This window comes from Gobio gobio, assembly GCF_949357685.1.
Source record: "Gobio gobio genome assembly, chromosome: 20".
NCBI lineage: Eukaryota > Metazoa > Chordata > Actinopteri > Cypriniformes > Gobionidae > Gobio > Gobio gobio.
Genome location: NC_137113.1, coordinates 47,138,689 through 47,152,995, shown reverse-complemented (window position 1 = coordinate 47,152,995; position 14,307 = coordinate 47,138,689). Strand labels below are relative to the sequence as shown.

The 14,307-nt window shown below is 41.6% G+C and overlaps 1 protein-coding gene across 1 annotated transcript in view; it reads left to right on the top strand.

Annotated features, from left to right (window-relative positions):
- usp22 (ubiquitin specific peptidase 22) overlaps nucleotides 1-14,307 on the top strand; it is an 86,639-nt gene that overhangs the window by 40,410 nt on the left and 31,922 nt on the right. Inside the window, exon 4 of the mRNA XM_079846331.1 lies at nucleotides 13,387-13,500. Within this exon, the coding sequence (XP_079702457.1) occupies nucleotides 13,387-13,500 (114 nt within the window). The remainder of the gene's footprint in view (nucleotides 1-13,386; nucleotides 13,501-14,307) is intronic.

The window sequence follows — 14,307 nt, the reverse complement described above, 5'->3', positions numbered from 1 at the left end:
TGGAAATAAATATTTAAGCATAAATAAAATAATGACACTATTGCACACAGTATCAACAAGCAAGCAGCATAATAAAGTGCACACTGACTATACTATACTATACTAAACTATTTACAACCTAGTCATTTAATGGTTACACTCTAAAAAATGCTGGGTTAAAAATAACCCAAGTTGGGTTGAATATGGACTAAACCAGCAAGGGTTGTGTTGACCCAGCGGTTGGGTTAAATGTTTGCTTAAAACAACCCAATTGATGGGTTAGAGTGTAGGTGCACTTAACTTAATCTCTTGTAGAGCAACACCAGCGGTAATTCAGGAAAAAAATCTCTCAATGCTTCACGTGAAACTTCAGTCTTTCCACCTTTTACCATCGTGTCAATTCTCAGTTGATTTTGATTAATATGCGCGAGGGAGAGCAAGAGAGTTTGAAGACGGTGAGAGCTGCCCTGTGGACGCCTGTCTGGAAATAATGCAGGGAAAAAAATATCGGCGAACGCAGCAGCCTTATATCGGCCGATACACGTAAAAATCGCAAATATCGGCCGGCCGATATATCGAACACTACTAGGGATGCTCCGAACGATCGGCCGGAGATCAGTATCAGCCGATAATCATATTTTATGACTAATTTTAAGACATATTTTCGGTACTCACTAACTTGGCCGATCTCACAAACCGATCGCAATTTGCATCCGCGCCAAACAGACGGAGCGCAAAGAATGCAATAATTCTGACTAAAATATACATATTTCTAAAATATTTGATATTGGACAATAAATGTGCCATATGTAGAATTTTAGACCTACAAGTATGTATATTATGAAAGTGGCCATTGTAATTAGGTAATCAAATAAATGCTAATATCACATGCTTTTGTTTTTATTTTCGTTAAAGAATTACATTATTAATACATGCCTACATTACATTCACTGCATTTGTTTATAGCCTTCAATATCAACATTGTTTTTAGGACGTCATTGGGCAGGATGTGAAATTAAAATTATTATTAAAATGCATAGGAATTAGTTTTTATGCAAATTGAAAAACATAGAAGATACAGCCCTGATATGCATAGTTTTATGCAGAAACCCCATTTTAAAGACATATTAAAGTGTTCACTGTATAATGAATAGTTTTTGTGATCTGTTTAAACAATAGTTAACATTACATAATTACCATAAAAAATTTACAAAAATTTAATGAAGGCAACATCTATTAATTTTTTTATTATTATTTTTTTTTCTGAAAAAAGATTAACAGTGATCAGAGAGCTTAAAATTAGTGAAGCATTGGAATCGGGATTGGTATAACCATAACCATAACCCTAGACATAAACGGAAGGACTGATATTGACTAAATTAACCCCTTAGGTATCGAAATTTGGTACAGGATGTGGGCAAACATGTCTGTTTCGACTGCAACCTTATCTAGCTACTTCTGTCCTGACACCATCCATACATTTCTGAACCTAATGTCTGTGCTCTAAAACATTTATGTTCAAAAGTAGGCCAGAAAAGTGGTGGTGTTATTTTGAAATATCCGAAATTAGCTTTGTTTTTGTAAAAGGAGAGCATGAGCTTTCTCTTCTGTAACGCAGTTGGCAGTCTTTGTCACAGATGGCCTGAACAGCCAATAAAGAAGCTAAAATCAGAGAGGAGAACATCGCTCTTCTGGTTCTGTTGGACTTTGTGGCTTTAAATTAAATCTTATTTTCACTGATTTCTTGAACTAATCCAAGTTCTTTACAATAGACCCTTTTCACAGACTGTGACGCGTTTTAACGTAAATCCTGCAACGTTTTTTTGTATTTTCTTTTTTTTTTTATATATGTACATTTATAACACTAATACTTTGTATTTTAGTACATTTGCATCAAATTACAATAAAAAAGCTGTGAGGGTGTTTAGTAATCGGGTCTATGGGAGTGATGGATGAACATATTTCTCTCTTTTCACTGCCGTTATCAATCTCACTCTATTTTTCCCCCTCTTTTTGAAAGTTGCGAAATCACGACTGTGGCGTTTTTCTTTTGCTATGTGAGCAAATGGGCACACAAAAAAATATTTAATGTATTCTCTCATTCACAGCTATAATATTTAACCCAACTATGACGACTTCCGCTCTGAGAAACCTGGAAATGTGAAAAGAGTTTATAGTCTCAAAGTTAAATAGCAACAGATTGTTACGTATTGTGAAAATAAAAATGAAATGCCGGATCTGCGTCATATTCTCGCGCATGCGTCGTGGAGACACACACGGAAGACGAGAACAAGTTGGATAAAGGTGTTATTTTGATTTTTTTTTGCGCACAAAAACTATAGTCGTCGCATCGTAAAATTATTGTAGAGTCACTGTGGTGAGATGGACTTTGTAGTGACGTTTTAAGTGCCTTTTATGGGTCTTGTGAGTGTAAATGAACTGAATGCCAATGGAGGCCTATCTGAAGCCTTTCTCAGCATCAGATTTACACTAAAATATCTTCATTTGTGTCTGAAGATGAACGGAGGTCTGACGGGTGTCCAACGACACGAGGGTGAGGAATTAATGACAGAATTTACATTTTTGGGTGAACTAACCCTTTAAGATACAAAGAAAACATACGATTCTGCAATATATACTGCAAGAAACGGAGAGAAACATGAAACAGTTAGAATATTCAGTAGACTTTATCCATTTTTCGATTTCATCGTTCCAATTCAATATGGCCTATAACCTGACTTTTATTTTTCTGTTTTCATTTAGATTTTAAAGTATTTTTGTAGTATTTTTGTCCCTTGCCACTAGGGCTGTCAACGAATATTCTAAATTCGAATATATATTCGAATAGTTTTTAAAAAACGAATTTCGAAGGTGAAAATTAATATTCGAATAAATAAAAAAATGTGGGGGAAAAAACGCCCGCGGTAGTAGAGGCGTGTCTGTCTGCTTTGCGAGTGGGCGCTAGCGCGCCTAAAGCCTTGTGTACTTTGGCCCGTCTCCAGAGCGCGAGCCTCCGCTGACTGCGCGCGCTCCTCCCCAAACGGACGAGGCGTTTATACTTGACACGCTCGCCGTTGTGCTTTTCTTTGAAACGACAGATGGCGACTCGGAGTAATTGTTCTATAAACTATCAGGAAAAGCGTCGAGAAGAAGTGGGCTGATGTACACAGGTGACGATATTTATTTTAGTACACTTCACCGAAAACCACACTACAAAAGAATCATGTAAAACAGATCAAAATAAACCTTGATATTACTTGTGACATGAGAACAAAATGTATGTAGAAATGTAACGTTAACTTATACAACTCAATTTATGATATCTAAATGTTTCCTAATTTCACTAAACACTTTAGTGAGTTTTCACTTAGCTTCGTGAACTTTTCTTTATTAAACAGGCTTTTTTATGCTTTTGTAGGCTCGTTTTGTAAATATAAGCAACTAATTTGTATGTGCAAACTGGACCAGCCTTACTTTGCATCGCCCGCCACAAGCTCTCTGTCTGCAACACGACAAGAGGCCATAACGGAGAAATTAATTTAGTTGATTTGTAAGGACATGAGAGCGATCAGTGTCGTGGATGGGGCAGGCTGGAGTTCTGTCAAGCAATGGAACCGAGGTACTGACTGAAGAGATATTGCATGAATAAAGGATAAATGCACTGCTTCCATTGGTTTGATTATTTTCCGTTTCATGTCAAGGAAAAGTTCCATGTTTAACACAGCACAGCTCGCTCGGAGCGTTCAATAATATGCTTTAAAACTTATATTAATATTTGTTTCAATCACTGAATGAAGCCTGCTATATTTGGGACAAGAGTCGCAACCTTAAATTGCTTGCACAAAACTCTTGATCAGCCTCAAAATGTGTGTGTGTTCATTTAACCCGTTATGCGCAGAGAGGGTGAGGGCGAGAGAGCGTGAGGTCTGCGGTCTTTAGCCATTAGTGATTTACTTGTTTTTGTGTAGGTAATACGTTGTCAAATATGTTTAAACTTAAATAGACTACCTATATAAGTAGTTATGTGTCTTTGTATTCATTTGTCCTGTTATTGACGTAATGCGCGTCATTGATAAAATGCGCAACCAGATGTTCGAATAGTTCGAATATTCGTGCTTTTTTTAGAGGGAATATTCGAACATCATTTTTGAGCAATTTTGACAGCCCTACTTGCCACTGGTCCCGTGTGATTAGTTTGACCCCAGGTGATCTGTATCATTCATCATGCCTTGGGCATCCGCAGGGTCATGTGACCGAGGCAGAACCAATCGCTGGAGTCTAGCTGCGTTTCCCAGGTGGAGCCGCTCCGTCTTTACACCCCGTGTTCCCCTCGGAGTTTGATTGAACATTTAATTAGGTTAGTCTCCGTCTGAGGAGGGATATCTGTGAATGAGCCGCTCCCGAGGAGGAAAACTGTGATTATTCTCTGAAGACGGACGGGGAGTAATTAAGTCTGAATTTCGTTTGGCTTGTGCATCTCTGTTGTTGCCATTTGTTTAGATTGCGTTTGGTTTTTCGTCCTCTATTTGCCGTGAATGTGTTGTCGGCTCACACTTGTCAGGCTTGATCTCTGTGTTCTTTCCTCTTTTTCCTGCGCTGGTTCCCATGGTTACCTGAAGGCCTGCTATGCTTTTGGTTTATTCATCTGATGTGTGTGTGTGTGTGTGTGTGTGTGTGTGTGTGTGCATCATGCAACCCCACCTCATTCTCTTGTGCAACTTCTCTCTTTTCTACTTGTCTGATCAAAATACTGTTTAAAGCCATCATGCATGAGCCACAGCATTTTACATTTTGATGGTTTAAAAAATGCCTTTATTCTTTGTTAAACTGATGTCACTTGTTCAGAGGAATGCTCGAAAAACATGGGGATGGGGATCGATCAGACAGTGCATTATATAGGGGATGGGGAACGATCAGACAGTGCATTATATAGGGGATGGGGAACGATCAGACAGTGCATTATATAGGGGATGGGGAACGATCAGACAGTGCATTATATAGGGGATGGGGAACGATCAGACAGTGCATTATATAGGGGATGGGGAACGATCAGACAGTGCATTATATAGGGGATGGGGAACGATCAGACAGTGCATTATATAGGGGATGGGGAACGATCAGACAGTGCATTATATAGGGGATGGGGAACGATCAGACAGTGCATTATATAGGGGATGGGGAACGATCAGACAGTGCACTATATAGGGGATGGGGAACGATCAGACAGTGCACTATATAGGGGATGGGGAACGATCAGACAGTGCATTATATAGGGGATGGGGAACGATCAGAGAGTGCATTATATAGGGGATGGGGAACGATCAGACAGTGCATTATATAGGGGATGGGGAACGATCAGACAGTGCATTATATAGGGGATGGGGAACGATCAGACAGTGCATTATATAGGGGATGGGGAACGATCAGACAGTGCATTATATAGGGGATGGGGAACGATCAGACAGTGCATTATATAGGGGATGGGGAACGATCAGACAGTGCACTATATAGGGTATGGGGAACGATCAGACAGTGCATTATATAGGGGATGGGGAACGATCAGACAGTGCATTATATAGGGGATGGGGAACGATCAGAGAGTGCATTATATAGGGGATGGGGAACGATCAGACAGTGCATTATATAGGGGATGGGGAACGATCAGACAGTGCATTATATAGGGGATGGGGAACGATCAGACAGTGCATTATATAGGGGATGGGGATCGATCAGACAGTGCATTATATAGGGGATGGGGAACGATCAGACAGTGCATTATATAGGGGATGGGGAACGATCAGACAGTGCATTATATAGGGGATGGGGAACGATCAGACAGTGCATTATATAGGGGATGGGGAACGATCAGACAGTGCATTATATAGGGGATGGGGAACGATCAGACAGTGCATTATATAGGGGATCGGGAACGATCGTGCATTATATAGGGGATGGGGAACGATCAGACAGTGCATTATATAGGGGATGGGGAACGATCAGACAGTGCATTATATAGGGGATGGGGAACGATCAGACAGTGCATTATATAGGGGATAGGGAACGATCAGACAGTGCATTATATAGGGGATAGGGAACGATTAGACAGTGCATTATATAGGGGATAGGGAACGATCAGACAGTGCATTATATAGGGGATAGGGAACGATCAGACAGTGCATTATATAGGGGATAGGGAACGATCAGACAGTGCATTATATAGGGGATGGGGAACGATCAGACAGTGCATTATATAGGGGATGGGGAACGATCAGACAGTGCATTATATAGGGGATAGGGAACGATCAGACAGTGCATTATATAGGGGATGGGGAACGATCAGACAGTGCATTATATAGGGGATAGGGAACGATCAGACAGTGCATTATATAGGGGATGGGGAACGATCAGACAGTGCATTATATAGGGGATGGGGAACGATCAGACAGTGCATTATATAGGGGATGGGGAACGATCAGACAGTGCATTATATAGGGGATGGGGAACGATCAGACAGTGCATTATATAGGGGATGGGGAACAATCAGACAGTGCATTATATAGGGGATAGGGAACGATCAGACAGTGCATTATATAGGGGATGGGGAACGATCAGACAGTGCATTATATAGGGGATAGGGAACGATCAGACAGTGCATTATATAGGGGATGGGGAACGATCAGACAGTGCATTATATAGGGGATGGGGAACGATCAGACAGTGCATTATATAGGGGATGGGGAACGATAAGACAGTGCACTATATAGGGGATGGGGAACGATAAGACACTGCATTATATAGGGGATGGGGAACGATAAGACACTGCATTATATAGGGGATGGGGAACGATAAGACACTGCATTATATAGGGGATGGGGAACGATAAGACACTGCATTATATAGGGGATGGGGAACGATAAGACACTGCATTATATAGGGGATGGGGAACGATCAGACAGTGCATTATATAGGGGATGGGGAACGATCAGACAGTGCATTATATAGGGGATGGGGAACGATCAGACAGTGCATTATATAGGGGATGGGGAACGATCAGACAGTGCATTATATAGGGGATGGGGAACGATCAGACAGTGCATTATATAGGGGATGGGGAACGATCAGACAGTGCATTATTATATAGGGGATGGGGAACGATCAGACAGTGCATTATTATATAGGGGATGGGGAACGATCAGACAGTGCATTATATAGGGGATGGGGAACGATCAGACAGCGCATTATATAGGGGATGGGGAACGATCAGACAGTGCACTATATAGGGGATGGGGAACGATCAGACAGTGCATTATATAGGGGATGGGGAACGATCAGACAGTGCATTATATAGGGGATGGGGAACGATAAGACAGTGCATTATATAGGGGATGGGGAACGATAAGACACTGCATTATATAGGGGATGGGGAACGATCAGACAGTGCATTATATAGGTGATGGGGAACGATCAGACAGTGCACTATATAGGGGATGGGGAACGATCAGACAGTGCACTATATAGGGGATGGGGAACGATCAGACAGTGCATTATATAGGGGATGGGGAACGATCAGACAGTGCACTATATAGGGGATGGGGAACGATCAGACAGTGCACTATATAGGGTATGGGGAACGATTAGACAGTGCATTATATAGGGGATGGGGAACGATCAGACAGTGCATTATATAGGGGATGGGGAACGATCAGACAGTGCATTATATAGGGGATGGGGAACGATCAGACAGTGCACTATATAGGGGATGGGGAACGATCAGACAGTGCACTATATAGGGGATGGGGAACGATCAGACAGTGCATTATATAGGGGATGGGGAACGATCAGACAGTGCATTATATAGGGGATGGGGAACGATCAGACAGTGCATTATATAGGGTATGGGGAACGATCAGACAGTGCACTATATAGGGTATGGGGAACGATTAGACAGTGCACTATATAGGGGATGGGGAACGATCAGACAGTGCACTATATAGGGGATGGGGAACGATCAGACAGTGCATTATATAGGGGATGGGGAACGATCAGACAGTGCATTATATAGGGGATGGGGAACGATCAGACAGTGCATTATATAGGGGATGGGGAACGATCAGACAGTGCACTATATAGGGGATGGGGAACGATCAGACAGTGCACTATATAGGGGATAGGCAACAATGAGACAGTCCACTATATAGGGGATGGGGAACGATAAGACAGTGCATTATATAGGGGATGGGGAACGATAAGACAGTGCTTTATATAGGGGATGGGGAACGATCAGACAGTGCATTATATAGGGGATGGGGAACGATCAGACAGTGCATTATATAGGGGATGGGGAACGATCAGACAGTGCATTATATAGGGGATGGGGAACGATCAGACAGTGCATTATATAGGGGATGGGGATCGATCAGACAGTGCATTATATAGGGGATGGGGAACGATCAGACAGTGCATTATATAGGGGATGGGGAACGATCAGACAGTGCATTATATAGGGGATGGGGAATGATCAGACAGTGCATTATATAGGGGATGGGGAACGATCAGACAGTGCATTATATAGGGGATGGGGAACGATCAGACAGTGCATTATATAGGGGATGGGGAACGATCAGACAGTGCATTAAATAGGGGACGGGGAATGATCAGACAGTGCACTATATAGGGGATGGGGAACGATCAGACAGTGCATTATATAGGGGATGGGGAACGATCAGACAGTGCATTATATAGGGGATGGGGAACGATCAGACAGTGCATTATATAGGGGATAGGGAACGATCAGATAGTTCACTATATAGGGGATGGGGAACGATAAGACAGTGCATTATATAGGGGATAGGGAATGATCAGACAGTGCACTATATAGGGGATGGGGAACGATCAGACAGTGCACTATATAGGGGATGGGGAACGATAAGACAGTGCATTATATAGGGGATAGGGAACAATCAGATAGTTCACTATATAGGGGATGGGGAACGATAAGACAGTGCATTATATAGGGGATAGGGAATGATCAGACAGTGCACTATATAGGGGATGGGGAACGATCAGACAGTGCATTATATAGGGGATGGGGAACGATCAGACAGTGCATTATATAGGGGATCGGGAACGATCAGACAGTTCACTATACAGGGGATAGTGAACGATTTTGTATTCATCATAATAATAATAATAATATAACAACAACTAACATCACTATTTTACAGCATTTACAGAATATAGGTTGAAGTTTATAGTTGGTTCATGATGCCCAATGTATTAATGAAGTGAATCTTACTTTACACTTATCTACACTTACATAGTAATGAATCTAATGTGTCATGGTAGTTGTGAACAGGATAATAGTTTAATAGGAATGTATTGTCATGACATTATTAACAGCAGTATGTTTTTAACTTCCATAATGTTATGCATTTGCAAGCGTGACAGAAATATTTTAAATGGAAAATAATAAAAGTTGTTTAATTAAATAAAAGGTGTTTATTCATTAGGATTTGATTTGATCCATCATGGTCATTAGTATATGATATTATTGGCTAATATTGCTTTAAATATTAGATTTCATTCAGGGTTCCCACGCTTCTTGAAAGTACTTGAAAGTTCTTGAATTTCAGACACATGGATTCAAGGCCTGGAAGGTACTTGAAAACAAACACAGGTCCTTGAAAGTGCTTGAATTAAGCATGAACTGCATTTTGTTAGAGTAGCATGGTGCTATTACAAACATTGGCCTTCATGCGCTGCCAAAGCCAGAACAAAACAGCATTACGGGCGGAGGGAGTATATTTCTGCTGATCCATAAGCGCCATCTATTGTCAAAAGCCCTATTCGGGTGGTAACTGTTTCTCGTGGGGTCATAAGGTATTTTCATCCTTGACAGGGGCTAGTCGGAGATTTTATTGCCGCCCGAATCCAGAAGGTCAGTGTTTTTCTCCCACCACCCGCGTAAAAATCCGCGGCCGAATTACCTACTGTTTTTAGACAAACACCAAGGACGTGTGGGCATTTAATTAGTTTTCAAGAATATATCACTTCAAAATGCTCTGTTTATATCCTTTTTGACCACTGCAGGCCACCGTACGGTTGCGCTTTGCTGTAATTTGGATGCATTTTAAAGATCTAGACTTTCATTACTGAAATGCTGCCAAGTATTTACAAGAGCAATATTTCATCACTGCTCAAAAAATAAAAAGAAGAAAAGCACGTAAACATCTAAAATCTTTTCATTTAATTGGAAAATTCATGTATACAATATTATTTATATATTTTGATGTTTTAATGATTTATAAAAAAGAAAACTAAAACTAGTGTGAAATAAATGTTAAAAGCAGGAATAAGAGTGCTGCAAACTGCATCTCTCGTTAAAACTCGCTCTTGTACACCAGCCTCTTTCCTCATTGGATTTTGTAAAATTGCACATTTTTCCTTATTGCAAATTGTATTATAGTTGTCAGTTTATGCCTTAGCGTTACTGCATTAATGATAGACACAGGTACAGTAGGTATTTGATATATTGGCAATAACACACCCACCTTTATCGTATTTATTGTGCTTGATTTAAAATAAAAGGTGCTTTAAAAAGTCCTTGAATCTGGTGTTCATGAAAGAGTGGGAACCCTGTTCATTGCATTTTAGTAAAAGATTATGCAATGCGTTTCTCATCTCGCACAGTGAGACTAAATACATTGATTTAGGAAGTAATTGGGGATGTTTTTGAGTAGATTTAACAGATTTGCCACATGCCTGTGCTGATTGTTAACTTCCTGCCAGTTCAACTAGCGTGCATGATAAGACTTCGGTCCCTTTGCAATAACAGAAAATAGCCGTGCAAACATTCAGGCGCCGGCGCTCTGCACTGAAAGCCACTAAAAGCTTCATAGAGCACCTGTCTGTGGCTCGTGCCAGGCTGTGCATTAGTGTCGTGTCACGAACAGAAGCCGGTCCCCACTGCTTCACTCCACCTGCGAACATTTAGTACGTCTGTGTGAAACAGACCATCATCCGGTTGCCATGGGAACTGAAAAACAGGTACTGCTACTGCAGGGTTGGAGGAATGGACAAATAGCACTGTAAAAAAAAAAATCATGCCGTTTTTACAGAATCATTCATGCAAACATGTTTACAGAACAACCTGTACAAATAAAACCGTAATTTATTTATAATTCATCACAAGCTGAGGTAAATACTAATATACAGAAGATGCACAGAACAATCCAAAACACCATCATCATAACTCACAACACTACAATAATGCAGGAAACATTCATGTAAAAACATACGATGTACCATAAACCTCTAATTTGCATAACTGATAACAATAAACATGATTATTCAAATTTAAAACCCTTAAATGTGAAGTGTCACATAGGCTTTTACTGTAAAAGATTATTATTATTATTATTATTTTCGTGAAAGATGTCTCATCAAGGCTGCATTTTTTTTGATAAAAAGGTTTTATTAAGGTTTAAAATAACCATTTTCTATTTGAATGTCTTAAAGGGGTCAGGACTGCATTGTTTTATAATGTTTCCTGGTAAACGCCCACTGCTGTGATTGGCCGCTGTGAGACGTCAGTGTAAACGCCCACTGCTGTGATTGGCCGCTGTGAGACGTCAGTGTAAACGCCCACTGCTGTGATTGGCCGCTGTGAGACGTCAGTGTAAACGCCCACTGCTGTGATTGGCTGCTGTGAGACGTCAGTGTAAACGCCCACTGCTGTGATTGGCTGCTGTGAGACGTCAGTGTAAACGCCCACTGCTGTGATTGGCGGCTGTGAGACGTCAGCGTAAATGCCCACTGCTGTGATTGGCGGATGTGAGACTTGTGTAAACGCCCACTGCTGTGATTGGCGGATGTGAGACTTGTGTAAACGCCCACTGCTGTGATTGGCGGCTGTGAGACGTCAGCGTAAACGCCCACTGCTGTGATTGGCGGATGTGAGACTTGTGTAAATGCCCACTGCTGTGATTGGCGGCTGTGAGACGTCAGTGTAAACGCCCACTGCTGTGATTGGCGGCTGCGAGACGTCAGCGTAAACGCCCACTGCTGTGATTGGCCGCTGTGAGACGTCAGTGTAAACGCCCACTGCTGTGATTGGCGGCTGTGAGACGTCAGTGTAAACGCCCACTGCTGTGATTGGCGGCTGTGAGACGTCAGTGTAAACGCCCACTGCTGTGATTGGCGGCTGTGAGACTTGTGTAAACGCCCACTGCTGTGATTGGCGGCTGTGAGACGTCAGTGTAAACGCCCACTGCTGTGATTGGCCGCTGTGAGACGTCAGCGTAAACGCCCACTGCTGTGATTGGCTGCTGTGAGACGTCAGCGTAAACGCCCACTGCTGTGATTGGCGGCTGTGAGACTTGTGTAAACGCCCACTGCTGTGATTGGCCGCTGTGAGACGTCAGCGTAAATGCCCACTGCTGTGATTGGCGGCTGTGAGACGTCAGCGTAAACGCCCACTGCTGTGATTGGCCGCTGTGAGACGTCAGTGTAAACGCCCACTGCTGTGATTGGCCGCTGTGAGACGTCAGTGTAAACGCCCACTGCTGTGATTGGCCGCTGTGAGACGTCAGTGTAAACGCCCACTGCTGTGATTGGCCGCTGTGAGACGTCAGTGTAAACGCCCACTGCTGTGATTGGCTGTTGTGAGACGTCAGTGTAAACGCCCGCTGTGAGACGTCAGTGTAAACGCCCACTGCTGTGATTGGCTGCTGTGAGACGCCAGCGTAAACGCCCACTGCTGTGATTGTAGCAAATACAAATAAATAATGCTCAACTGAGACATTCACATTGTTGGAGATAAATCAGCTCATTCCTAGCATTAGGATCCGTTGGAAGGGAATGTTATTTGTAGTCCGCTCGTCTCTCCTCGTCATCTCACTAACACTCAAGTGGGCGGAGCCAAAGTTGTGGTGATGATGTAGGCGTCGATCTTCTTCTGCAGAGGCTTCTATTATAGGCTCATTCCACAACGAGGTTACAGTAAAAGCTATTTTTGGACTACAAGGAAAAATATTTCATGACTTAATTTAATTTACTGAAGCATTTATTTACAGTAAAATACTCTATTTACAGTGAGCATCAGAGAAGGATAATAATTCATAAATAATTAACTGTAACTATAGCATCAGTCAGGGCAAGAAGAAGCCGGCGGGTAAAAGCCATGACATTTCACAGAGGACGCGATATCGTAGCACAAGCGGCGATGGATGTTCGTTGTGCTGCACCCTAATTATTATTCCCATCACTTATTAAAGGAGGCAGATTTGCTGCACTGAGCTATGCTTCCTTAATGCCTCATCCATATTTACAGGGCAGATACTGGAAGATGCAAACGCCAACTTCTCCAAAAGCTTTCTAATGTGTCCTTTCTCTCCTTCTCTTACTCAGCTATAGACCTTTTGTATGGTGGGATATATTGCTTTGTGTGCCAAGACTACATATACGACAAAGACATGGAGCAGATTGCCAAAGAAGAACAAAGAAAAGCCTGGAAACTGCAAGGTAGGTTCCTCTCACGCTGCCCTTCAGCTTCAGCTTTGGCCTGTGGCTTCATTCAGAAAATTAATATTCAAAACCGCTGCGTCCCGAGAGTGTGTGTGTGTTTGGTTTGTGCCGCTGATAAGAGCTAATCTTTCATTGTGTTCTTAAGCTTGCTATTGAATCTGCACAAATGTGACATGATCCTACACTAGGTCTGCGTTTGCTGTTGTTTGCAAGGCCTCAAAATAATCGCGTTCAAGTTTCACTGTCAATTAGCACTTTGAATGCTAGCAACGTGTTAAATAACATGACAATCACGTTATTCAGATGGTAATCGACATGCTAATTCATGTTAATCATGCTAGTAACCTGTTAAAACATGTTAGCGATATGTGGAGTCATCATGTTAGCAAATATGATGAAACATGCTAGCAACGTGTTAAATAATTTTAGCATTGTGCCAATTCAGGCTAGCAACATATTATCAACATAATAGCAATTTGTAAAATCATGTTAACAACATGTTAATCATGTTAACAATATGATAAAACATGTTAAGAATGTGCTAAATCATGTTAGCAATGTGTTAATCATGGTAACAAATAGTTAGCATGATTAACACATTGTTAGCATTATTTAAAACTGAAATCATGTTATAAATGTGCCAATTCAAGATAGCAATGTGTTCAATCATGCTAGCAAAACATAATAGTTATGTTAACATGATAATTCGTGTTAATCATGCTAGTAACCTGTTAAAACATGTTAGCAATATGTGGAATCGTCATGTTAGCAGCATGTTAATCATGTTAGTAAATATGATGAAAC